At 41.6% G+C, this 27,737-nt stretch overlaps 1 protein-coding gene across 1 annotated transcript in view; it reads left to right on the top strand.

Annotated features, from left to right (window-relative positions):
* The first annotated feature begins 241 nt into the window (after window positions 1-241).
* LOC308287650 (guanine nucleotide-binding protein G(s) subunit alpha-like) overlaps window positions 242-27,737 on the top strand; it is a 47,287-nt gene continuing 19,791 nt past the window's right edge. Inside the window, exons 1-5 of the mRNA XM_080728881.1 lie at window positions 242-1,621; window positions 3,374-3,446; window positions 9,589-9,643; window positions 9,866-9,991; window positions 16,825-16,922. Of these exons, the coding sequence (XP_080585007.1) occupies window positions 1,483-1,621; window positions 3,374-3,446; window positions 9,589-9,643; window positions 9,866-9,991; window positions 16,825-16,922 (491 nt within the window). The 5' untranslated portion in view covers window positions 242-1,482. The remainder of the gene's footprint in view (window positions 1,622-3,373; window positions 3,447-9,588; window positions 9,644-9,865; window positions 9,992-16,824; window positions 16,923-27,737) is intronic.

Raw genomic sequence — 27,737 nt, 5'->3', positions numbered from 1 at the left:
GCACATGTAGCAATTATTATCTACCATGCCGAATTCTAAAGGAATACAACAAGCTGTGAGAGCGTGAGTGACTGGCTGACAGCAGGCTGTGTGTAGCCTATACCTGCCTGAAACGGACCTGGCTGGGACACATAACGGAGGATTTGCCATAAATCTACCTGGGCTGCTGCTGCTGCTGTTGCTGCTGCTGGTGGTGGTGTGTGTGTGTGTGGTGGGGCCGTGGGGGATATATCGCATTCTATTCAAGGACATCATCTAACAGAAGCTTTGTTCATCATCCGATGTGAGAAGGTTTCTCGATCTGTGAGGAGAAATACAAATTACAGCGGTAAAAACCTTAGAGGAAAAAAGACGGAGAAAGGCCTTTTTATAGGGTCTTGGACTGGTCCAAACCCCCCCCAAAAAGCAGCCACCAGCAGCAGCATCTGTGACGAGGAGGGGGAAAATCAATTGATATATCGGATATTATTGATAAAGGCTCTACCAAAATAAAATACAAATAAACGATAGGCTAGCCTATAATGTGACGGATCTCGAAGACACGAGGGATAAAAAAAGAAAGAAGCTCGGTTGGGTTAGTATCCCCATGATTTACATGCCGTCATTTTTTGTGGAAATATTTATTTTTTAAAAACATTTCTCGTCCAACCCCGTTTTTGCTCCTCTATGGTCTTGGGCTGAGGCGGAGGGGAAGGCATCGCAAAAAGACAGAAGAGGAGAGGAAAGGACGATAATAACACACGGCTTTGATGTGAAATGGGAACGATTTGAATGGCAGAAGTCAGGAATCTGCCGAAGATGATGGGCTCCGGTGGAGACATTTGCTGAAGATTTGTGTGTTGTCTGTTATAGAGGAGGCTAAATAATACAGGGCCCATTTAAAAGCCGCACACAAACACGGGATCCCGACGCCACCACCAGATCATTCATGGACTTTGGAGCGCAGAACATCTTTTAACGTCAATATCAATTTTGATGACTTCATTGCGGATTTACAGTGAAAACACTGGAATCAACCGAGAGAGAGAGAGAGAGAGAGAGAGAGAGAGAGAGAGAGAGAGAGAGGGGCCTGGTATCACCAAAGCTCCGCTCCTTTCTGAACAATCCCTAGATTAATTACCAGTAATATATATAATTAGTAGTGTGTGTGTGTGTGTGTGTGTGTGTGTGTGTGTGTGTGTGTGTGTGTGTGTGTGTGTGTGTGTGTGTGTGTGTGTGTGTGTGTGTGTGCCTGCACGCGTGCGTGCGTGCGTGAGTGAGCGTGTGTGTCTCTCTCCCTCTCTGGGGTGCATTTCTCCATCATCACCTCCAGGTCACATTTGTTTCATTTGCATCTGGCATCATAAATGTCACCCATCTTGAGCCAGGGGTTTCTCTGTTCTTGGGCCAATCCGGGAAATTAGTCCTTATTAATTCATTCTAATAAAACCACCCTCCATCCCCTCCCTCTCCCCGAGCCCTTTGTTGGCTTCCTGGGAGAAGATGGGCTGTCTTGGCAATAGTAAGACCGAAGACCAACGAAACGAGGAGAAAGCACAGAGGGAAGCCAACAAAAAGATAGAGAAACAGCTTCAGAAAGACAAACAGATATACAGGGCAACGCACCGGCTACTACTATTAGGTAGGTTTTTGTGAAATGACATTGCATTCACACAGACACAAACTCACCCCCCCTCCATTCAATGCACCACACACACACACACACACACACACACACACACACACACACACACACACACACACACACACACACACACACATAGGACTAACAGTCATGTGCATCAAACAGTCATGTAATAAAGTTAGGTCTTGTACTGAACTGCAATCATCACAGTACTTTATTGACTTGCTTTCAGTTATATAATGTGGGTTTTACACAACTGTAATAAGTAAGCTTATTTCTGTTTAAACATGCTTTCTGGAGAAAAGGGAGAAAATAAGCCCTGTAGTAGTCCAACACCAATACATGTTATAATTACAGGATATTACAATGTTACTACATCCATTATGCTTTAACACACAACAATAAACGTGGGCCTGTCTTCAAGTCACATGTGTTGTGTAACACAGTGCACAGCACCTGACCGTATGAAGCAGAGGCGTGTAACATGTAATTGACTTCTTTTTTTGTGATATTTAGGTCTCTGTGACAAAATTGTAAATGATTCCGACTCATGCATGTGCCTCATGTTTGATGCCGACCACATACAATTCCACTCATAGGCCTGCGGCCCCCCATAAGGTTTTAATCGCTTGGTAAACTGGACATGAATTGGGTCTATACTTGGTGCGCTCTTTTTTTTTTTACCTCTACACCAAATTGTTTTGACAGAAATAGACGATAGATCTGCAATTTTTGGGGTGAATGTTCCCCCCAGAATTTGGAAGCTGGGGTTCAAGTGGTAAAGTATAAAGACATCTAATGACTGCAAATGTATCACCCTTGTTATAAACATGGGGTCAAGTAAAACCTGAGGAGTTTACAGGTCTGTAACTCAAGAGAAGTGTTGAAATGGAACCAGGGGTCTTCAACGTTTTCAGGCCAAGGACCCCTTAGCTGAGAGACAGATGAAGCAGGGACCCCCTCTACATGTTGTATAAAACTGTGTTGCTGATTTTCATCGATTTCATAGGTATTTTCATAGACTGTTTGACCACACTGTCATCAGTCGATGTTGGATTTGTGTTAATGTGTTGACATTTAATCACTTAAATTGTCAATACTTTGTAAATTTGACCTATCACTCGGTACTTGGTCTGCTCTTTTTTTACTTCCACACCCAACCTATTTTCCAAAAATAGCCGATCTACAAGCTCAAGCTTGTAGATCTGATATTTTTGGCCAACGTTCTCCTCAGAATAGGGAATGCGAGGGTTCAAGTTGTTAATCTAAAAGAATGATCCTATCACACAAAGATTTGGCGGCCCCCTGTAGTAACTCTGAGGACCCCCTAGGGGTCCCGGACCCCCTGTTGAAGACCCCTGGTTTACAGCATGATCTTGGACCAGGAATTGAGAACCACCTGTAGATTCACCTGTTGGAAGTAGAACCAGTCCAGAGGTTTACTTGTGAATCAGACCAGTGACTTTGTTTTCTCATCGTTAGGCCTTGTATGGAAACCATTTCCCCGAAAGTAGCCAAAACATTTTTAACAATAAAGCCTTAAGCATCTGGGTTTCCGGTTGTCAGATTTACCTTAGGAAAAAAGGATGGGGGGGCTAGTATAGAGCCCTGGGGGACTCCAGTCTATGAATTAGGGTTTATTAACAAAGTTACCGCTAACTGGTCAAAGTCCCATGGTGGTATTTTATTCGCTGTGACATGAGTTCATTATGAGCTTTAAAAATGTCTTACTGTTTTCTCTACTTTCAGGAGCTGGTGAATCTGGGAAAAGCACGATAGTCAAGCAGATGCGAATATTGCACGTTAATGGCTTCAATGCTGAGTAAGTGCTAGTTTTCTTCTTTTCATGCTTTACATGACTAATGGATACGTGTAAGTTCTTACGTATTGTTTCTGTCGAGCAGAAACCTCCATCTCCATTTTTTAATCTACAACGACAGTATAAAACGAAAGTAGCAAAAATAGCCTATCCACAAGTCCAAAATGTGCTGCCATGTGACACCATTGGAGCTTGTAGATCGGCTATTTTTTCATTAGAATTTGTACAGTTTTTAGAGTTTACAGTTTGGGACATATGAGGTTTCCACCCGACAGCAATGATATCTACAAGACTACTGATTTGTTGAAACATTTAGAAGCAGTGTTTCAGGTTTCATTTATACCACTAAGGCCCTTTCTAAACAGAACTAACCATTAACAAAGAAACTCAATAATCCCCATGTGTGATAAATAGCCTAAAGATTCAAATGTTGTTCATTTGTTCTTCAAAAAGAAAAAAAAAAAGAAAATCTCTTAAACTGCCCAGATTAGTTTTTGAAGCTTGCTCTGGAGTTTAGTTTGAAATAGACAGCAGGGTCAGGAGGACAGTGCGAATTGACTACTGTCTTCTATAACCATAAACAAGGAATCGTTAGTCCCATCTAGGGTGCAACCGTTAATTGAACTAATCAATTTAATTGATTATCAATATTGTAATAAAAATAATCAATGACTCGATCCGTATTCAGGCCATGACAATATTGTGAAAAGGTTTCCAGAAATGTCAAAAAGTTCATAAAATAGTGAAAATAGCTTATTTAAGCTGAGCTTGTAGATATTTTCACTATATGTGGTTAATTTATTTGTTGCTATAAAAAAGTGCTTCACGTTTATTTGATTAATCAAATAATCCTTCTAAATCCACACTGTTGTGTGGTACAGCCCCATGGATTATTAATTGAAAAATACAGTAGAAGACATGGCATGATTTCCTGGAGATAAAGTTCTGTTTATTTTAGGTTGAAACACTGATTGTACACTATTACCTCAATGTGAAGTTCTTAAAGATATAGAAATGAAGAGTAACTTTGCTTTAGTTCAAAAAAACGTTTCTCACGTCCACTGTTAATAGAGCAACTTCAGACTTTGCTGAGGCGTGATCGAGACCAAAGATTCTACAGTCTTGACTTTTTCCCCCTTCTTTTTTTCCTTTTTGTTTTCTTGCTTTCTTTGAGAGAAAATGTATAATCTGCCCTGCTGTGTCACAAGGCCCAAACTATGTGAATTCCTAAATTGAGCGGTGTACCCACTGAATATACTGAGGATAAGAGGATTTCAGAACTTAAGACAGGGCCATGTTTAGGCCTGAAATCGTGCAATGTTGCTAATTATCCTCCCTTATTCCAATGGATTTATTTAATACAGAGATTTAGTGTAATGATAAAATCATCAGGTTTCATGAATCTATAATTCAGTTCATCGTTACACTGAAAATGTGTGTCATCAAGTTTTAATATCTTTATATGGAGAGTAGAGGAAGAGCATATCATCGCTGTCCTTCAGAAACCTAGTTTCTCCATATTTCAACATTTTAATGTTTCTTTTCATAAATGAATTCCCTACTTTGTCGTACATGAGTGTCACGATGCATTGTGAGCTTGCATATCTGTCTGTGAGTTTTATAAACCAAGTAAACGTATTAACAAAAGCTGGTGACTAAATATACATTGGATCGATTGGAACACAGGTTAGTTTTTCTTTCCATTTTCTGAAGAGTAACAGTATTGGGCATAGAAGGGTTTCACCCAACAGCGACGGTATACATCAAAGGTTTTGCATCAGACAATTTGGAAAGTTTCTCTTCAGCCGTCCTCTCATGTAAGGGGGTTAAAGGCTCAATCCGCCAGTCCAAGACAACAACATTCTTCTACCTCGGCCTTGCATTGTGTATATATGTTTATGTGAAACAGAATCTCTTGCCTGCGAGTGATGTTGTGGAGCCGTGCATCCCAGTAGCGCAAGCCGTGACCGGTAGACAGTTATTGTCTGCCAGTCAAGCGCTACAAAAACCATCTATCTGCTGTTTGAAATTCCATGTTATTGTAATACTTCAAAATGACCGTGGGTCTTGCAGAATGGGCCTTTTAACCCGGCTGACAGCTGTTGTTCAAAATTGGCAACAATGTCCTCAAAGTATTCAATATGATCTGAACAAGAAATCTACAAAGCTAACCACCGAAAGTAAGCCCTGTATATATCGGTATACTTTGTCCTACGACAAATAGCAAAAATAGCCAATCGTGATGCGACACCTTGTGAGTTTGTCGATCTGCTATTTTTACAGTTTGAATGTCTTTATTTAATATTAAAATTATTGAGTAGTTGGACAAAATAGAGATGTCGGGGTTAAAGATGGTGTAAATGATATATATTTGTATAAAAAAAAGTAAGTTTGTTGTTAACATTTTGAAAGCGCTGCGTTCCAATAGCAATCATTTGCTATGGTGCTTGTTCAGTAACAGGGGTCTCCCTGCCTCCCCTGCCCTTTAGTGTATCGAAAATACACTTTCAGCTGGGGTTACCAATTGTGTCCAGTCAGGAGAGAGAACCCATGCAAGGATACATGATACTAAACTTGGAATACTAAACTTGGAAGGAATACTAAACTTGGAAGGAATACTAAACTTGGAAGGAATACTAAACTTGGAAGGAATACTAAACTTGGAAGGAATACTAAACTTGGATCGGATACCTTTTCCTTGTGGGTTCTCTCTTCTGATAGCAATTCTTACGGTTAGTGAAAATCACTGGATCTGCTATTTTCACGCTCTTGTGGAGATACAAGGTTTCAGACTGACGACAAGGTATATGCAAGATCTTTCGGAAGGTTTTTGAAATAAATGGATGTAACCGTTATGCTCAATGTGCTCTGTTGAACGTTTTCAGAGGAACATGGCCTCTGATGTTCAGACAAGCCTGCGTTGTGTCTCATGAATTCTGTCAACTCATCCCCAACTTGTTGTGACGGAAACAAAGTCACATTTCTTCTATTCTGGATCTGTTGTTTCCTAGAAAAGAGGTTTTGGAGCATCATTGTGTGCACTTATTTTTGGCTCATGTTGGACAGATACTGCTCTAGAGCCAGACGGCCCCAGTGTGATGATAAATCCACAGGCAGGCCGTGCTTCCCGTTGTGTTTCGCTGCACTGGGATCAGAAAGTTTTACCTCGTTCTTTTGTGTGTGTGTGTGTGTGTGTGTGTGTGTGTGTGTGTGTGTGTGTGTGTGTGTGTGTGTGTGTGTGAGAGAGAGAGAGAGAGGGAGAGACAGAGACAGAGACAGACAGACAGACAGACAGACAGACAGACAGACAGACAGACAGACAGACAGACAGACAGGTAGACAGGTAGACAGACAGACGTTCTGTCTTTTCTAACTAATTGTCTATATTGTCTATATTGTCCTTTAGGATAGGTAGGTTAAACCCTTCAATTGGTGTGGTTGTAATAAAGCCTAGAGCTGTCACTCTTTCCCAAAATATGTTCTTTTTATTATTTGATTCAGACAGAGCAGTTCTGGCTGTCATATGGGACAAGCACCACATCAAACTGTAACGCTGACAATAGGCCTGTATATGCCACACAATGCACACTCATGTACCGCAACTTTGGTCCACACACATGTAAGTTTGTTAGCTGGAATTATTGCGACCGTCAGGGAGCAGTTTACTATGAAAACCTCCACCGGCCGTCCGTCGGTCGGTCGGTCGGTCGGTCGGTCGGTCGGTCGGTCGGTCACACGTCACACGTCACACCTTTGCCCTGCTCATATCTCCGCATCAGTATATAGAGCTTGTTTGTTTATTGTATGACATCACGCCACATCATCAGCTGTGGACTCTGTGATGTCATCGTATCGCATCAGTATATAGGGCTTGTTTGTTTATTGTATGACATCACGCCACATCATCAGCTGTGGACTCTGTGATGTCATCGTATCTCCATATATGGCCATCTCCGTATATGGAGATATAAGTCGTCCATGCCCAAGTATGGGCTGGTGAGGTCAGACTTTGTGTGATGCGTAGGTTATCTCCATATATGGAGATTCAACATTCCAGGCAATGCTCTCTTCCCTGGTGAGAATTGTCCCTTTATATAGGGCTTGTTTGTGTATTGTATGACATCACGCCACATCATCAGCTGTGGACTCTGTGATGTCATCGTATCTCCATATATGGCCATCTCCGTATATGGAGATATAAGTCGTCCATGCCCAAGTATGGGCTGGTGAGGTCAGACTTTGTGTGATGCGTAGGTTATCTCCATATATGGAGATTCAACATTCCAGGTGTAACTATGGCTACCCGTATGACGTGAGAGGTGGAGGTTGTGATATTTGTGGAGATTAGGGAGTCTTACTGGTATGTAACCACTTAACCACTTAAACCCTATATACTTCATTGACCAGGGTCCCCCAAGGGTCTAGTCCTGGTCCCTTAATTTCCCCCCGTAGACACTAAATATCTTTGGCAGAAATAGCCCATCTGCTATTTTCACAGTGTTTGCCTGTTTTTGCCTAATGTTTACCTATTACAACATGCCCAGAATAGGGACTCTAGTATTCAAGTAAAGCCCTTTATGCTTCATTGTACGATGAAGTATAAAGATTGAACATCTGCAAGCTCACAGTGTGGTGCAACGCTTTGTGAGCTTGTAGATCGTCTATTTTTGTATGTTGGGACATTTTTAATTCTTTTGAAAATGTTCACCTACATAATGACATGCCCAAAATAGTGATATCAGGCTAATGTGGTTTAACAGCTGTACTCAAATAGAGGCATCTTTGAATCTTTTTGTGCCTGTATAACCATACATAGGAAATCACACCAGAAATCTGACTATGTAAGCAAGTTAAAGGTTGATTCAATAACAGGCATTACAGGATCTGTTCTGAATGTGCATTATCAAACATATGCTCTGTCTTGAAATGTACAGTAATTTCAAGCACAAAAGTGGAACGTTTATCTATCACAGGTTTACAAGTACAGGGCTACTTGCAGTGGTGCACAGTTGTGTACTGTACATTTTTTTATTTGTGTATTCGTCTTTTTGACTGACTTTCACATTTCACATATTCTTGGGACCCAAACTTACAAAATATATGTTGATCTACACACACTCACAACGCGTCGCAGTGCATAGATCTGCTATTGTTATCGTTTTTTACATTTGAGAGAAGTTCCGATTTTTACATACAACACAGCAATGCATTGATATTAACTTTTTAATTTGTACTTTTGAATACTTGAGTATTTATTTGAGTATATACTGTACTTTGTCCACCACTGGCTGCTTAGGTGAAAGCCCACAGATTACACAAGCGCTGAACACTGGTGAATTTCTGTTTGATGATGATGTGTGAATGCATAAGCAGCACTTCACTGGGTGCTGTGGGTGTCAGGCACCCACGACCAACAATCTACAGTCTACACACAATCCCCTAGAATAGAGTTTGTTTATAAAAGAATACAACATACTGATATTATGCATAAATACTATATCTTAAGAACAAAATGACAGTTTATTTTCCGTGCAGACAGGGGCTGAAATTCACTAAAAGGACACTTTTGGCCAAAAAAAGAAAAGCTAAAATAGTGGATAAGCCATTTTTGGGGCGACCCGCACTCTTCTTTAGCTACTGAAGATGCGGGCGTACATACAACAGAGTGTAGGATGAACCCTTTCAGCAGACTAAAACCTGTCAAAACGTAAACCTACTGTACCTACTTTAGATTATGGGCGAGGAGTGTCTCACAGATGCTGTGTGGACACTGACTGCTGAGAAGTGTGTGAAGTTCAAATGTAAAAGAAATTCATAATAATAAATAAAATAAAACAAGAAAGAAATTGTAGGCATGGTATATGGTGTTGTGAAAGATTTAGACCGTTCAATTAAATTTAGATTTTGTTTGTAGAATTACTCAAACTGTTTGGTTTAATGCTATACTGTCACAACACAAAGTCCATGAACCGTAAATGTAATATGGTGGTCATATGTTGAAATAACCTGAAGAAACTTGATTCATAATTGTATTCACAAATTGTTTTGTTTACCTTACTCATAATTTTGTGTTGTCTTTTGTATTGTATTGTATACAGCAATATTTACGTAAACAAAGACTAACTTACAGACTTTTATTTCACAGGGAGAAAAAGCAGAAAATTCATGATATTAAAAACAACATTAAAGAAGCGATAGAGGTAAGGATCCATTTATCAATAGGCAGCAATATAATGAACCACTTTAGCCCGCTTCAAAAAATGTAACACGTTGTGGGCTTGTAGATCGGCTGTTTTTTTATCAGTATAGGCAAAAAAATATTTACCTATACTGATATGCCCAAAATGGGGATGCCACTGTGAAAGTAGTTTAAAGTGTGTGTGTTGTATTTTAACCAATGTAATATTCTGTCCTCTATACAGACAATTGTGACAGCAATGAATTCACTCACACCGCCATGCAAGTTAGCCTGCCCAGCAAACCAGTCCCGAATTGATTACATCATGACATTACACCTAGCAATCCAGAAGGATTTTGAATATCCATCGGTAAGTTGCTGTTTAATTACCTTGTGATCAACAACTGACACTCTCCCCTCCTTTCAAGCCTCAACAGAAGAAAACAGCTATATAGCCTGTAACTGGAAACTCCAGCACGTCCTATGTTTTTGCAACAAGCGCTTTTCTATTCTGTCATCATGTAGCGACTGGAGCTCCATGAATTTTTTTTTTTCCATTTTTAAATTGTTAATCAGACTAATTGATTTAGTGGACTATAAAAAAGCAATTGGCATTTATTTGCAGGGATTTGTCAAATCTCAAATAACATGCTAAAAAGGTTAGTCTGTGCGACAAAAGTCACCGTCTGTAGCACAGAGACAGAGTGCCTGGTGGTGTGTTTGCTGGCTGGATCAGTAATTAGCAGGTGTAAAGTCCCTTTGGGATGCTGTCAATTGAATGAGGCTCTCACCTGAGAGATCCTCCGTGTGGCCTATTAGCGCTGATTGTCTGTAATAACCATTTAAAGGGACTACACCATGAATTTCACATTTTTCATTTCTTTTCTTGTTTTTTGGTCCTCCCAGTGTCTCTTCCAGCCCCAAAAAAAAACAAATTCATTTACTCTAAGCCTTGCCTTTCATTTCAGTGATTTTTTGAATGGGCATGTCTGAACGGTACTCTTTTGAAATCTGCCCTCAGTCTAGGTCACCTTTGTGCTCAATATCTGAGTGGTTGTTTAGGCTAAAACCTGTATTAAACCGTATTATGGACCAATATTTATATATACAGTATATATATTTAAAAGCATGGTGTGGCCCCCTTAATGGCTCCAGGCACATGCTCAGACTTGGGGATTCCTCCTGAGCTCCAGTCTGTTCCACGGGCATGAGGAGCTGCAAAGAGGCCAGAAGACTGCAGAAGAGGTACAGTTAGCCAGTGGTGTAAAAAGTACTCACATTTTTTACTTAATGTGCCGCTGACACGCCCCGCCGCAGGGAGCGGCACGGAAAAAGGTGGCAAGCCCTCTGCTTTAAGAGCCATGCTGCCCGGTGAGAGGCAGCATCCCCTCTCGGTGAACTTTAGCGTCTCCGCCATTTCAACAATTAAACATAAACAAACAAATTCTCATGAACAATGGGAATGTTACAAACAGATTTGTGTGGAAATATATATTTTTATATGCACATATTTATATACATTTCGTGTCTTTAGCTTTAGCTTTAGTGCTAGCCTAGTAGCCCAGTGCAAGCAGAGGAAGATGCTTCCGGTGGGCTGCGAGTGCAACCATGCGGGCGATGGGAAGAGAATGTATGTTGTAGGTACAGTACATTATAACTCTATGGTACAGTACAGGCGCGCCGTGGCGTCATCAACAAATTTAGCCAAAAACGTTAAGCAAATAAGTATCAATGCTGCAATGTAGAAATACTCTGTTACAATTAACCCTATTAGTGCCTATCCCGAACAAGTTCGGCTTTATTTCAATCCAATACAATATTTTATTTGCTATTTTACTTACCCCGAGCTGCTTGGAGCAACGTGGGTGGTCCTTGCTCGTCCAGCGCTTGCCAACGAGAGACGCTAGATGGTCCGACGATTTATTCCATTGAAAATGGTTTAAAATAAAGTTTAGAGCCCTCCCAGTCCGGGATATTTAATAAAATGAATTATTTAATCGGAGGCCTCAACGAAGCCCCGGTCTAGACGTCCATCCATGGTCCGGGCCAACACTCGGCCATACACGTGTTCTATCCGTCTGTCTTTCAATGTTTTATGAAATACATAAAGTGGTTCCTGTGTAAATAAGCCGAAAAGCTTACTAGGATCTCCTTTTAGTTGACCTTGTACCAGTTATTTGTACTGTCATGAAACTGTTTCTTTTTCCTATTGCAAACTTCTAATAAATTCTTCAATCAATCAATCAATCAATCAATCAATCAATCAATCAATCAATCAGTACCTGATCTACAAGCTCACAATAGGTTGCAACCCGATGAAAATTGCTTTTCACTCTTTTTTTTAAACATTTCTAGAAAATGTAAAATAAAATGTAAATCTTAAAATCTTTTGGAAAATGTAAAACAACAACAATAATTCATGGTCGAAAGGAATATACTATTTCCTTTTGTGAGCCATAAAATGGGTACACGACCCAAAACGCTACACTGCCCAAGAGCTCTCCTCAAGTCACTGTTGCATGAACGCTTTGTCTGCTTCAGGTATTTAGTGCCCACTCGCCCTATTGTCCACACAGGCCATTATCATACTGTAGGCCCTTCATCTGTAGGTTCACTTTCCAGAGAATAGAGTGTGTATTTGTATGTAAACGGCAGTCTCCTGATATTGTCTTTGTTGCGTCATGGCACATTTGTTATGCGGGCCTATCTCGAGCTGACCCTTCCCCCAGTCACTATAGACTTCTACTAGTATTCTCTGCAAAAAAAAAGAAGAAGAATGATTTGATTGAAAGCAATGGGCTGGAATATTAGTAAAGTTACATTTTATATGTTCAGCTATTCTAAGCGTGTATGGTGGGATGGGATGTTTTGTGGCGTCATCCAACACTATCGAGCTACCGGTAAAGGTAGTAGTTATTGGTTATTTTGAGATTGAGTTATGCCAGTGGTTGGTGACCTAACCACCACCTGATTTATACGACAGTGTCTCTATGGCAGAATTAGCTTGTAGAAATCATCAGTCCATTTTGGAAAATGTTCATGTCATGCTTAAAATAGGCCAAAATAGCCAGTTTGGGGAAAATAGCTCTCCCTTCCCTGAAGCAGCCAGCAAGTTATGTCGATTGGCAGTTGAGTAACTGCTGTCTTGATTTGTTATACAAACCGTTGATTGATTCTTTGGAAGGATGGAATAGTGAATAAAATAGAGAAATCTCACATGTTCAGCCTAAAGCCTAACTTATACTACGTTGTATTGGCAAAGTTGCAAGCTGGAAATCTATTAATTGTGGCACGGCAAGTGACAATGGACAAATGATGTATGTCAAATGATGTATGGACAAATGATGTAAGTCCTCCATCGCGGTCCTCCACCCAATCCCCTTGTCAATGGCCTCAGGGCTGCAGTACCTTAAACCAGTTGGACTGGTTAACTGCCACTGGGAAGGAGGCAGCGAGAGAGAGACAGAGAGGGGGGGAGAGAGAGAGAGAGAGAGAGAGAGGGGGGGGGGGGGGGGAGAGAGAGAGAGAGAGAGAGGGGGGGGGGGGGGGGGGGGGGGGGGGAGTCAATGAGAACAAGTTGTATCTCTATGCCCTTCTCAATTCATTTCCAATCACCCTTAATTTTTTTTGCCTTTCTTTTCTTTTTTTCCACCATTCTTTTTTACCAAACAGGAAATGTAGAAGTATTTTTTCCTCCTCTAATATGCTGTGTAGTAAAAATGTAAAACTAAATAAACTGTGGTTATATATAAAAAGGCTACATTATTACAGTAACTTTATGTTTTTCTATTCCTTATGGAACATAAAGTGTTGACCATGTGCTGCCATGTGTTTTCCTAGTGATGTGGGGTGTTCATGGGCTTGTGGTCGGTGTTTCAGTCAAGTGTTTGAATCCATGCAGTTTGTTCATGCTCTCTGCCCTCAGCTCTCTGCAGAACAGAGCTAATGCTGACTTTTATTGGACACATTTCATTGTGGAAAAGCTAAAGACTAAAGCGATACATCTTTGTCATCGGGGGGATTTTTGACTATGAAAAACAGACCGCTGTTTGTTGTGTGTAGTCCTGCACTCTACCCCTCCAAGGAATACCAGAAAACTCACCCTCGAATTAACTCACCCTCATTCGCGCGACCGCGCGTTTCCCAACAAGTCTGTGGCCTTAAGCTAGATGCAGAATAGACCAACATTTAGAGTGAAAATCTTTAACTCAAATCTTTGCTTCTGGGGATCCCTATTTTGCGACGGGGGTCTATCCGCGGATCAAAATATTTTGAGATGGGGGTCCGCGGCCAAATACATATTTTGGGGGTCCTTAACCACTGATTCTACAAATGTCATCTAAATCCTAACAGTCATCTAAATCCTAACAGTTTTCTGAAGAAAACAACTTATGTTGCTATCAGTGGTTCTCAAACTTTGTCAGGTCAAGGACCCCCAAAATTATATGTATTTGCCCATGTGTCCCATCTCAAAATATTTTCTTCCAGGGACCCCCAGAAGCATGAGTTATAGATTTTCACTCTAAATTTTGGTCTATTCTGCATCTAGCTTAAGGCCACAGACTCGTTGGGAAACCCGCGGTCGCGCGAATGAGGGTGAGTTAGTTCGAGGGTGAGTTTTCCTGTTACCCCCCCAAGACCCTCTGTTTTAAAGCAATTCGTTTTAAAGCAATTCCCAACCTGTGGGCCAGGGGCTGTGGTGGAAAAAGTACCCGAATTCTTTTACTTACTAAGTAAAAATATCAATACTGCAATGTAGAAATACTCTGTTAGGGTACGGTTATACCAAACTACCTATGAGAGTGGATTCCCCATTCCGCCAATGCTTTTCAATGGGAATGGGGCCCCCAAATAATTGGCAAAACACAAAGCAAACACAAGAGAAAAAGTCATAGTATAAAACCTTGAACTCACAGCTAGTAATTCACCCTTTGTCAAGTCCCGCCCATTGTCCTGCCCCTCTCCACACCCATTGGTTGCTGTGTCTTGGTGGGACATTCAGTGGGACATTCCATCCACTGCCATGTTAATTCAGTTGCTTCGTATTGTTATTCTGTGTGCTCAATTCTAATTTCAAACTTTGTTTCAGTCAATTGGAGCTGCTCAGTGGCAGCATAGTGAATCAGCATGTTTTTAAATGTTTTTATTTCTCCAAAAATTACGTTTTAGCTAATTCAACATAAAAAAGGCGGAACCAGGGCGGGACAAGGCAGATAGAGCCTGCTGGTTGGTCAGTCAGGGACCAACCAGGAGGCTAACAAAGGGTGAATTGAAAAGAAACATACTCATTTGTTCGGCAGACAATTTTGTTTAAGAATAAATACATAAATAAAACAAAGTTTCTCTTGGCACTGTGTATTCTGATAAACGTCATATCATCCCATGAACCCATCAGTGACTGACTAACATCTGTCATCATATACTTTACTGTATAGTATATGATGTGTGACAAGTGCGCTAAACCTTTCTACAATTTAGTATGCGTCGCTACAGTCAGCCCATACCATGGCACGCCTGGTCCTTTTGCGTGAGAGAGATGTTTCTTTATTTTGCTGCAAAGATTATATGGTATACTGATTTTATGTTGGTAGCTCTATGGCTAAGAATGGCCTGTTTGTGCCTAATGGCTCTATGAGGCCAAGTAAAGACCATAGTGAAGCGATAGGCCAACGTAGTAAAAGCGGAGCCTTGTGTCAGTACAAAGCTCTCCGTTTCTCCAGTGAACTCAGTGAACCAGTCTGTTTCCTGCCTCTATCAGAGTTCTCTCATCTGCTGCTCCTCTGTAAATAGGCCCTCATAGCCTCAAACCTAAAACCCAGGGAGGGGATTTCAATCCTCTCCTCTTAGCCTCACTGGCCTGGGAAACAGGCCCATGCAAACCTGCCCCTATGTCGCTGTTGTCTTGTGTGAGGAGAGAAGTTAGGCATTTTAGGCATTGTCTGGTGGTGTCTTCTCCTGTGATGATAATTGGATGAAGTGATTTGTCTTCACTGCACTGCACTGCACTGCACTGCACTGCACTGCACTGCACTTCTCTTCTCTTCTCTTCTCTTCTCTTCTCTTCTCTTCTCTTCTCTTCTCTTCTCTTCTCTTCTCTATTGTTCCTTAAGATCAAGACATTCTCTTAACAGCAATGGTGCCTAGTCTGATGTGTTATGGGAAATGTATGTACTGTATATATTCTTTTGGATTGTTTGATTTGTTTCATTTTAACCGCTTGACCAGAGTCCCCCAGGGGTCTGTATTTGGTCCCCTCCTTTACTGTAAAAAAGTATATAATTTCTACACAAATCTCCCACCCCCGATATGCAAGCTCACAACGCATTGCAAGCTTTTAGATCGGCTGTTTTTGACAAAATAATGGTCACCTAGATGTCCCAGAACTGGGATGCTAGGGTTCAAGTGCTTACGTTTGGTGTGACATCTTTGGTGTATGGGTTCCTAGGCCAGTGGTTCTCAAAGTGAGGTCCTTGATGGGGTTCCAGTGGGTCCCCAGCTAAATGAATGGTCATTCTGAGAGTGTACAAGTGGAACCAAATGAATGGGTGCGTTTGGTTACACTTATACAATCTCAGACAGGCACGTGCACACAGACATCATAGGGGGCTTGAGCCCCTGCTCTTTTATCCGTCTTTTAAAAGTGCCCTTTCCAGACAGTTTTTACTATGGTGAAAGAAAGAAAGGCAAATGCCCTCTTTCCATGCCATACCTGAAGGCAGCATTCAAGAGAATTGCCTTGTCCAAACTCTCCTGAACTTGAATGCAGCATCTTATGTTGAAAGAATTGCCCTTTCTGTCTAGAAATCCATGCCATACGCCACATCTCCAGCATTGACTTGATTATGCTTAGTTCAGTGTGGTATCAAGCACTGAAAATAGCAGACCTCCAAGCTCACAACGCGCCGCGCTCCGATGCGTTGTGAGCTTGGCTATTTTCGATATTTTCACCAAAAGGCCCTTTTAGAAATGTCAGCCCCTTCCTCTCTAATATTCTCTGCACGTCCCTGCTCTCAGAGTTATGTGGCCTAATGCATAGTAAACTGGAGGTCCTTGAAAAGAAAAGTTTGAGAATCACTGTCCCAGGCTGTAATGCCTGCTGTTGATGATGCCTATGTAGTCCCTCTCATCCCTCTCTCTCCCTCTCTCTCTCCCTCTCTCTCTGTCTCTGTCTCTCTCTGTCTCTTTCTCTCTCTCTGTTTCCAGGAGTTCTATGAACATGCAAAGATCCTGTGGCAGGACGAGGGGGTCCGGTCCTGTTGGGAGAGGTCCAACGAGTACCAACTCATCGACTGTGCGCAGTAGTAAGTAGGACGTTCTCTCTCTTTCTTTTCTCTCTCTCTCTCTCTCTCTCTCTCTCTCTCTTAACCTCTCATCACACACGCACGCACACGCACACACACACACACACACACACACACACACACACACACACACACACACACACACACACACACACACACACACACACACACACACACACACACACACACACACACACACACAATGTCCACCACAAGTCAGGTATACCTCTGATTGGCTGGGCTGTAACGGAACTTTATAACGCATTTGTGTGTCTTTTTGTTGTTGGCCCTTCAATAGGCGTGCCCCAGATGTTAGATATGTATCTAACACGTCTGGCTACTGTGAGACTGACTATTCAACAATAATTATAGTCGATACTCCTTTGTGGTATTTGTCACTGTATATTTTCATATTGTCGCTGTTGGGTGGAAAAAAACAGCTCACAACGCCTCGCATATGAGCTTGTAGATCTGCTATTTTCACTACACTTGTGAGATGAAGGCATTCATTTTCAAACTAACAAAAGTTAGAGATTCAAGGTTTCTGCCCAACAACAGCGACATTAGGTATCTGCATTCATTTACTGAACCCAAGCAACAGTGGGCGCTACTGGGGTGCAGTTAGGGATTGAGTGTTCGACACATTGCTGAGGCCTGGGAATCGAACCTGGAACCTTGGGCTCTCTAACCGTTGAGGTGACACTGAGCGCTGTGCTGCCTTGATAATGTCATTCTGTTTGTTCTACTTGGAACAACCACATTGGTGGTAAAGCCGCGCAGATAAGAGAGAGGTCGACTTTGCATATTTACCCCGCAACTTATTTTTTTAATCAGTCGACAGTTGCCGTTGGTTCACAGTGGTTCTCAAACCTTTTCATGTCAAACCCCCAAATGAATATGTATTTGTCAAAAAAACAAATACATATATTTCAAGATTTAAAAGAAATGTAAAAAAAATGTACAAGCTCAAAGCGTGGCATAAAGTAACGTGCTGTGAGCGTGTACATCTGCTATCTTTTAATAGACAACCTATAAAATATGGATAAAGTGCGTCCAGGCACCTACAGTAGGCTCAGTGTAGCCTGACAGCCTGTCGCAGGTTCGAGTCCCGATCCCGACAACCTTTGCTGCATGTCACTCCCCATCTCTCTCCCCCAGTCAGCCTGTTGTCTATCCCTAGCAATAAAGGCATAAAAGCCAAACAATGTATCTTGAGTTTTGGTTAGATGATTTATGCTGTATTAACACTTTTAGCTGGGGACCCCCTGGGACCCATGTGGGTCCCCAGACCCCGCTTTGAGAACCACTGAAATTATAAATCGAAATAATGCGATGAACGATGGTTGTTTCTGGAGTGCTGGAGGGATGTGTGGGCTTCACAGGCTGACTTGTTGAGCTTTGAGCTCATGCTCAGAGTCAGGGCAACGTTGGATTTCTGAGCTGAGAAATTAGTGGAATGTTTTCACGGTCACTTTACAAAGTCACGTAACTGGCCGGCTGAACGACCCCGCCACTAACCTTGGCGCGCATGTATACGCGTGCGCTTGTGTGTGTGTTTGCGCGCGTGTGTGTGTACTGTATGTGCGTGTGCATGTGCGTTGCTGTCGGGTGGAAACCTTGCGCTTGTGTCTCCAAAACCGTTCCTTTTCTATTATTATTTCTTAAAACATGTAAACATTTTGAAGCACAAGCTGTTAGCTTGTAGATCTGCTATTTTCACTACTTTTGTGTCACACTTCTTGTATGATGAAGTGGAGCATTCATTTACCAAAAAAACATAAAAATGATGCAGCGATGTGCGTGTGCATGTGTGCATGTTTATGTGCATGTGTACAAGCTGGAGAACAGGGGCTGTGCTTATGGTCTTAACTAGGGCAGGGGTCTTCAACGTTTTCAGGCCAAGGACCCCTTAGTTGAGAGAGAGATGAAGCAGGGACCCCACTACCTTATCATAGATTCCATATTCATCGTTTGACAGCAGTTGTGTTAAAGGACAACTTTGTTTTTTTACAACAAGGGTTCATATTTTAGATTGTAATTAGAGAAAAGAAAAAGTGAGTGTTAAAATGTTTTTATTTGCTTCGTTCTTTTGTTTTATCACGTTTACCGTGCTAAAATGTGGGGCATGCGTACGCATGGGGGCATGTGTACAAGTGGCTAAATATGTATTTTTAGACACAATAAACTAGCAGTTTCTTTATTGCTATTCACAGTAACACTTCTAGCCCCCATAAGTCACATCCAACCATGAAAGGTTGCGTTGTATCTTGGGAATGGGCTTATTCTGTGTAAAATGACATATTTAGCCACTTGTACGCATGCCCCCAACCACTGAAATAAGAATCTCCAAAACAATAGAAAGAAGTAAATGAAATAATTTTAACAGTCTTCTTTTATATTCTTTAATTACAATCTAAAATATGAACCCTTGTTGTAAAAAACTAAAGTTGTCCTTTAATATAAAAAAGGAGAAAAAGATTTATATCACACAAATATTTGGGGGACCCCTGTTTAACTCTGAGGACCCCCTGTTGAAGACCCCTGAACTAGGGTGTCTCTCGTGCACATTCTACACGTGTGTGACTGTGGCGTCAGAAAGCGTCCATCCATTCATTGTGGTGACGAACAGAGGGAAGCTCTTTTTCTTCTCCTTCCTCTTTCCCTTAAAAGCTTCAGCCTCATTTCCTTCTCTCTCTCTCTCTCTCTCTCTCTCTCTCTCTCTCTCTCTCTCTCTCTCTCTCTCCTCTGCTCCAAACTGTTTCGCTGTGTCTCTCACCATCTTTCTCTCTCTCTCCCTCCATCCCCCTCTCTCTCTCTCTTTTCTGTTATTTTTTTATCTTCCGTTTGATCTGTCAGGGCTGCCTCTGTTATAAGGCATGCACTGATCACATGAACCCAGATTTCTTGGAAGGCGGACAGTGTGTGTGTGTGTGTGTGTGTGTGTGTGTGTGTGTGTGTGTGTGTGTGTGTGTGTGTGTGTGTGTGTGTGTGTTGTGTGTGTGTGTGTGTGTGTGTGTGTGTGTGTGTGTGTGTGTGTGTGTGTGTGTGTGTACAGTTTAGGTAGTGTGTACGTGCATGTCTCTGCGTGTATGGTCAGACACAGTGCGAGTCCCCGTTTATGTGTTTGTGTTATGTGTGTATGTAGTATATCCAAGTGTATATCCAACTGGTGTGTTGTGATGTGCGCGCATATTTGTGTGTGCGTGTGTGTGTGTGTGTGTGTGCGTGTGTGTGTGTGTGCGTGTGTGTGTGTGTGTGTGTGTGTGTGTGTGTGTGTGTGTGTGTGTGTGTGTGTGTGTGTGTGTGTGTGTTATACTGCAAGTGGGGGGGGGGGGGGGGCTCAATGGAGCCTCCCAGCAAGATGATCATGAAAACCCTGCCTTGTATGAAATTCTGGGCGCTGTGGTTCGCCCTGGACAGACAGACAGATGGACAGACAGACAGACAGACAGACAGACAGACAAACAGACGGACAGAGCAGCAATGGAAGAGAGGGCTTCCCTGCATTGCAGTCACAGTGTATGTCAGCCTCCTCTCCTCTCCTCTCCTCTCCTCTCCTCTCCTCTCCTCTCCTCTCCTCTCCTCTCCTCTCCTCTCCTCTCCTCTCCTCTCCTAGCAGCTAGCTCCAGTGTTATGGATCAGGAGCATGGGGCTGGGTGGGCAGGCCGGAAGTGCTCCCCTCCCCCCACTGTGTGCTTATGTAAACGGAGAAGCAGAGAAAGAGAGAGAGGGGGAGCTATTTTTAACCCAGGCCCGAGCTGCAGAAGGAGAAAGAATGAGCGAGTGTGTTGGGGGGGGAGACAGAGAGAGAGAGGGGGGGAGACAGAGAGAGAGAGACAGAGAGAGAGAGAAAGAGAGAGAGACTTTAGCATTATTGATAAAGGTTGTTAGCTTTAAATGAAAATGTCATCATGAACCAGCAAGGGGAAAGTCACCGTCCACCCCCCCCCCCCCCCGGTTTGCCCTCCTCCCTCCCTCCATCCTCTCCGCCCCCTTTCACCTCCTGTGATAAGGAATGAAAAGAGCCATTTGAAATGGGCGATAGATATGCTTATATGGTTGTGTGTGTGTGTGTGTGTGTGTGTGTGTGTGTGTGTGTGTGTGTGTGGGGGGGGGGGGGGGGGGGGGGGTCGTTACGCGTCTGGCCGATATATCATCGTTTTTTGCAGCCAAATTGTGTCCTGATTTTTAAGCTCTTTCAAACCGCCGTTGGCGATTTTGAGCATGTCCGTGTATGAATTGAGAAAAAAGGGACCTAAATTCAAACAAGCCTAAAAGGCTTTCTTGTGGTCTTTATCCTTTTAGTCGACCGTGGCGTGTATCAGTGAACTGTATACTGTCCTGTACCTTTTCCTATACAAACTTCTAATAAAGTATTCAATCAATCAATCGAGGGGTCATCAATATGTCTGTACACAGACAAATGTGTCCGTGGCAAGACTTGGCCCTGTCCGTGACAAATTCTACATTTTGTTTTTACTCAACATTGTAATGTTCCTATGTTGATTATTATGTTGAGTTATTGAATGTCAAGTCTACAGGTTTTCTTCAGAATGTGTGTGACACTATGTATGGCACATTAGGAGACCACGAGGACAGTGGTTCTCAAATGTTTTATTTTGAAGGACCTCCTTAACTCTGAGAGTGTACAAATAGAACCAAATGGACCCCTTGTGTATCTGCTATTTTTCAATAGTTAAAGTATAAAATAATGGTTAAAGAAATAACTGCGTTCCAAAGGTTTGCAGCGCCCCAACAATGCACCGCTCTCTTTTTTTGGTCTGGCCCAGCCATGCATATCCAGACCTCTCCACGGCTCTGCTTTCACTTCCAACAGTGTGGCAGACACAGTCTCAGAGTTAAATTAACACAGAGGATTTTTCACTCCCCTTCTGTGGCGACACGGAGGATGTACTGTACAGCAAACACCCTTATGTGGGTCGCGGACACACTTTTATGGGTCACTAGTAAATATTTTTTCGATTTCCTACATTCAGAAAATATAGCTATATATTTCAAAAGACTGAAAAAACTGAACACATTTTAATCAATTAAAAGCAATTATACAACATTTTTGAAAAGTATTTCATAAATAAATAGAAAGATTGTAATGATTTCCATAAAAAAAAAGTTTAGGAATTAATGAAAATATATGATCTTCAAGCTCACAATGTGACGCATTGTGAGCTTGTAGATCTGCTATTTTCACTAGTTTGGGTCATGGGGAGACATCACACATAGACAGGTGTCTTGTTTACAAACGTTACTGAGTGTGTGCGTATTCAGAGTGCAAAACCACTTTAAAAGAGCACAGATGAGATTAATAAACTGTTTGATTAGAGTCAGTGGTTCCCAACATTTTCAGGTCGAGACCCAAAAGAGATAGACGTTTACACAAAAATGTATAGATATGTCCTTATTGTGACCGCGGGTTTCTTCCATTCGCATCTGATTGTCATTAGGGAGAGACTCTTGGGCTGCTACATTCTTTATCCAGCTGAAGATGACAGCCAGAAAGGTGCATCAGTGGTGCATTATTCGTCATGGAATGAGCAACACAGCTAAACGTGTGGTTAGCGCCCCCCAAGAATTTGCTAAGATCCCCCAATATGCTTCTGGTGGTAATCACTCTCGTTTTGAGCGACCTGCCAGTCACTCAAGTGCCATGGTCACAGGTGTGTGTGACGGGCACCTGAGCATGGGTCCTGCAACTTTGTTGAGTTTGTTATTTTAATATAGTTTTTATTGGGGGTAAGTAGCAAAGTACAACACAGGTCAAAAAGTCAGTTTCCCCTTTTACATAGGAAACACAAGAAAAAACAGACAAAAAGACAAAGACAGACCAAAACAAAAAGACAAAAAAATCAGCCAAAGAGAGAACAATAAAAGTAAAAGTAGTTGTTGACAGCATCCAGGAAAGAAAACCTTAGCTAATAATATAAGCGGGATTCAGGGAAATAAAACCCAGACTGTTCTCAGGCATTTGAGGGGACACCCCGGTCACGGGCTCTGTCACAGGAGACTGACCACCTATCCAGCAGAGGCTGCCATATTTTCATAAAGAGATCGTCCTTCTTAATAATTGAGTACCGAATTCTCTCCATATGGAGCACGTTGCCCAGGTCTCTGAGCCATTGCTTGAATGAAGGGCTAGATTCAGATTTCCATTGTTGTAAAATTAGACGTTTAGCCAACAATGTGCAAAGGGAGATCGCTCGGCCTTCGGATGATTTAATAGAAGGATTGAAGGTAACATGTCCAAACATAGCCAATAGTGGATCAGGGTCAATGGTTTTTTTAAGGGCTTTTGATAGGTAATCAAAAATGAGGGACCAGTAGGAATTCAGTTTTGGGCAGAACCAGAACTGATGGGCAAGTGTGCCTGTCTCAAGTTTACATTTATCACACAAGGGAGAGGTATTAGGGTATATGGCGTGTAACCTTGACTTTGAGTAGTGTAGTCTGTGGACTACTTTGAATTGAACCAAAGTGTGTCTAGCGTTTATGGAGCTGGAGTGTATATTGCTCAGGATTGACTCCCATACATCCTCTGGAATTGGAATGTTCAAATCCTTCTCCCAGTCGATCCTAGATTTATCACTGGATGTTGGCACAGAAGCATGGAGGATGTCGTAAAAGAAGGAGACCGAGCCCTTAATGCCAGGTGTATGCAGAAGAATACTGTCTAATGTGTTATGTCTTGTTAACTGTTCAAAGTGGGGTATATGAGTCCGAAGGTATGCTCTGATCTGGAGAAATCTAAAGTGGTGAGCTGACGGTAAATTATGAGCCCTTTGCAGTTGTTGAAATGACATGAGGATACCCTCGGAATACAGGTCTAAAATAGTGACAATATTTTTATCCTTCCAAATGGAAAACACACGGTCTGACAAGGAACTTTGTTGAGTTTGTGTACGCTCCAAGCAGCAACACTGCCCCCATGGAAATGGGGGCAGTGCCCCCATTTCCATGGGGGCACCATGGGGGCAGTGTTGCTGCCATTGGAGCATACACAAACTCAACAAAGTTGCAGGAGGCATGCTCAGGTGCCCGTCACACACCTGTGTCAGTGTGACTGTCACACAGCTGGCAGGTCACTCAAAATTAGATTACCATATTTTGTCACAGAGGAGACTCTTTGTGTCTCCATAGGGAACTGATCATTAAATTATTGTCTTAGGAAAAAAAACTTTTCCCTAACCCTTTTGTGGGCAGTGTTATGTACAATAGAAAGTGACTTATCTATGTACTGTACATTTGTGACAGTGTGAGCAAAACAAGCATGGCTGTTTACGAACATTCATAGAGACATCAGCATGATCCTATTCATATCTGATCTGACTCATAAATATGCATGTACAAGCTAGGTGTAGAAGAATATTAATAGCCTAGTCTTGCCTTGCTTGGGGCTGATGCACAAGATTCTGACCTGGCCCACAAATGCATAACGCTGTTGTTGGATGGAAACCTTGTACTGTATGTCCAAAACCGTTTTTTATTCATCATTAAAATTGTGAAATTAGCTGATCTACAAGCACACAACGGCTCGCACCGCGAGGCGTTGTGTGCTTGTAGATCTGCTATTTTCACTAGTTTTGTGCAACAGTCTTATATGATGAGGCAGGGCTTTAAAGGACTATAGCTCCTTTAATTTACGTAAGAAAAAAAACATGCAAATTTGAAACTTGGAGATAGAGTGACGATTCCTGCAATAGGGCTGCGACAGTTGATTCAACTAATTGATTTAACCGATTATAATAACAAACAAAACATATTTTTGTTTTATGAAAATATCAAAGGAAAGAAACCAAAACTGTAGTCCCAGGTATCCAGAGGGTGGCATACTGTACACCAGTGGTTCTCAAACTGGGGATCGGGACCCCTCAGGTCCTGATCTGCTATTGTACAGTATATATACTAGTAAGACGCCTCAGGGCGACAAGCAACCTCGCCCTGATGTGGACATCAGGGATGTGGACATCAGGGATCTCCATATATGGGCATAAAAGGGATTTGTTCCTCTGGCATCACAGGGATCTCCATATATGGGCATAAAATGGATTTGTTCCCACTGGCATCACAGGGATCTCTCTAACAGGGTATCATAAATATTGATGACATCAGGGAACACCTTATATGGGCATAAAAGGGATTCTGTTAGTGTGACATCACATTGAAGCCAGAGCGTGATGTCAGAGTGGCAAACCCATTCTGTTAGAGTGGTTCCCCTGACATCACATGCAGTGACATCAGAGCATGATGTCAGAGCGGCAAACCCATAGACCGTACATGTCTAACGTACAAGATGTGAAGTTTCTCATAGTAAATTGCGACCTTTGGTCGCAATTATAGCATAATAATGTGCAACATTGTTTTCCCACTCAACAGTAAACAAACCAGCATACTGTATATACAGGGTATCTGCACATTTCTAAAGTGACAATTTAATGAATTCTAAGGCTTTTTTAATACCAAATTGGCCAAATTATCAAATATTACGTAATTATGATGTCGGTGGCACTGAGGATCTTCTTTCACATTCACATGAATAGTGAGATTTTGAGACCTGTTTCGCCATGCTGTGAGAGTGATTGGAATGAGAGAGAGAGAGAGAGAGAGAGAGAGAGAGAGAGAGAGAGATAGAAAAGCCATTCCATTTTCGACACACACAGAACAGATAAAGATAACTGTCAATGTTTGGACAAAGTTTGAACATGACTTGTGATATTATCGTCAGGTCACTATACGGTAACCCAAGGTTCAACCAAAGTTCAACATTATTTTAACAACATTAATCCTGGTGTTGCTATTTTTAGGGCATGTCTCAGGTCAACGAAAAATCATTAAAATTGTAAAATACATTTATATCAAATTCTTTGTAAAAAACAAACAAACAAAAAAAAACATGTTGTGAGCTTGTAGATCTGCTATTTTCACACCTCATTGCACCACAGACTTTATAGGGTTTAAAGGGATATTTCACTTTCAAAAAAACTTTTGGTAATTTTATCGTCTAATCAGGCTTTTATGAACACCCTGGACAGATTTGAATTTGCTTGATTCAATATTTAGATATCTGGTGTAAATGTTATCAGGCCCTCCTCCTCCAGGACCCCTCCCCATACACACCCATTGTAACTTCAAACTCCATTTTAACCATGCTAGATTCATTAAAAACACCCATTATTATGACTCATAATACCCTCCTAACACGTGAGCAGGCTGTGTTTTTTCGATAATGTTTTTCATTTATTTTTAATAATTCTTTGGGAAAATTGAAAATATGAAATACAAAAAAGAATTATTAAAAAATAATGTATAAAAGTTATCGAAAAAACGCGGCCAACTCATGTATTTGGAGGGTATTATGAGTCACCAGAAAAAATAATGGGTGTTTTGTCTAATGAATCTATCAAGGCAAGGTTAAAATGGAGTTTGAAGTTACATTGGGTGTGTATGGGAAGCGGCCCTAGAGGAGGAATGCCTGATAACATTTACATCAAATATCTAAATGTTGAATATTGAGTGGTGGTCACTGAGTCTGTACATAGTCAAAGTCTTCCTCAGTTCGGGATCAGTAACAGTGGACAGGTACTCTGCAACTGTGTATTCTCGGTTTAGGGCCAAATAGCATTCTAGTTTGCTTTGGGTTTTTGTTGTATTTTTTTAGTTTTCTTGTTGCATTTTGATAATCTGGTTCGTGGAGGTTGTTTTAGTCAGGGGAGGGTTGGTGGAGGTCAGTCTCAGGACCAACTGACTGAGGGGACTCTTGTTTATGTTCTCCTCTTGGCATTTTAAGGCTTGTTGATGGCAGGAGGTTGGGTCACTCTTTTGAAGGTGGTTGTGAAATTTGAGTGCTCTTTTCTGAATGTTAATTAGAAGAGGGAATTGGCCAAGTTCCGCTCTGCATGCATTGTTTGGGGTTTTTCTTTGAGTTTTTATATGTATTTACAAAAATCAGTGTGGACAGTTTCAATTGGGTGTTTGTCCCAATTTGAACATTTCTGGTTTGCCAGGGGACCCCACACTTCACTACCATACAGGGCTATTGGTTCAATAACGGAATATTAATTTTTACAGATTTCCTGATTATATAGAAAGCCCTTCTTGCCTTTTCTCTCAGGTCATTCACGGCCATATTAAAATTCCCTGTGGAACTCATTTTTAATCCCAGGTATGTGTATGTATGTGTGTGTTCTATATTGGTGCAGCCCAGTACAAATGGATACCTATTTCCCTGACATCTGGACCGTTTCTGGAACACCATGACTTTTGTCTTTTTCATGTTGACTCTCAGGGCCCAGGTCTGACAGAAGTGTTGCAGATGATCTAGGAGCTGCTGTAGTCCTTCTTTACAGTTGGACAACAGCACTAGATCATCCGCAAACAGCAAGCATTTGATTTCTGTGTTGCCGAGGGTAAGGTCAGGTGCTGATGAGTCCTCCAGTGATTTTGCCAATTCATTTATATAAATATTGAATAGGGTTGGAATTTATAACTTTAAATTATTGCCCTGAATTACTCCCCGACTTTGGGGGAAAAAATCTGTTCTTTTATCATTTTTACTGCACATGTATTATTTTGGTACATTGTTTTAATGATATCATATGTTTTCCCCCCACAACACTGTTTAAAATTGGGAATAGCAGGCCCTCATGCCAAATTGAGTCAAATGCTTTTTCAAAATCTACAAAGCAGGCGAAAACATTAGATTTGTTTTGATTCACATGTTTTTCTACGAGGTTATGAAGTGTATAAATGTGGTCGGTGGTTCTTTTGGTAGGAAACCAATTTGGCTTTTTCTCAGGACACTAT

This window comes from Nannobrachium achirus (genome assembly GCF_963921795.1).
Source record: "Nannobrachium achirus genome assembly, chromosome: 6".
Classification (NCBI taxonomy): domain Eukaryota; kingdom Metazoa; phylum Chordata; class Actinopteri; order Myctophiformes; family Myctophidae; genus Nannobrachium; species Nannobrachium achirus.
Note: the sequence above shows the minus strand (reverse complement) of the source record. Positions and strands in the feature narration are given on the sequence as shown.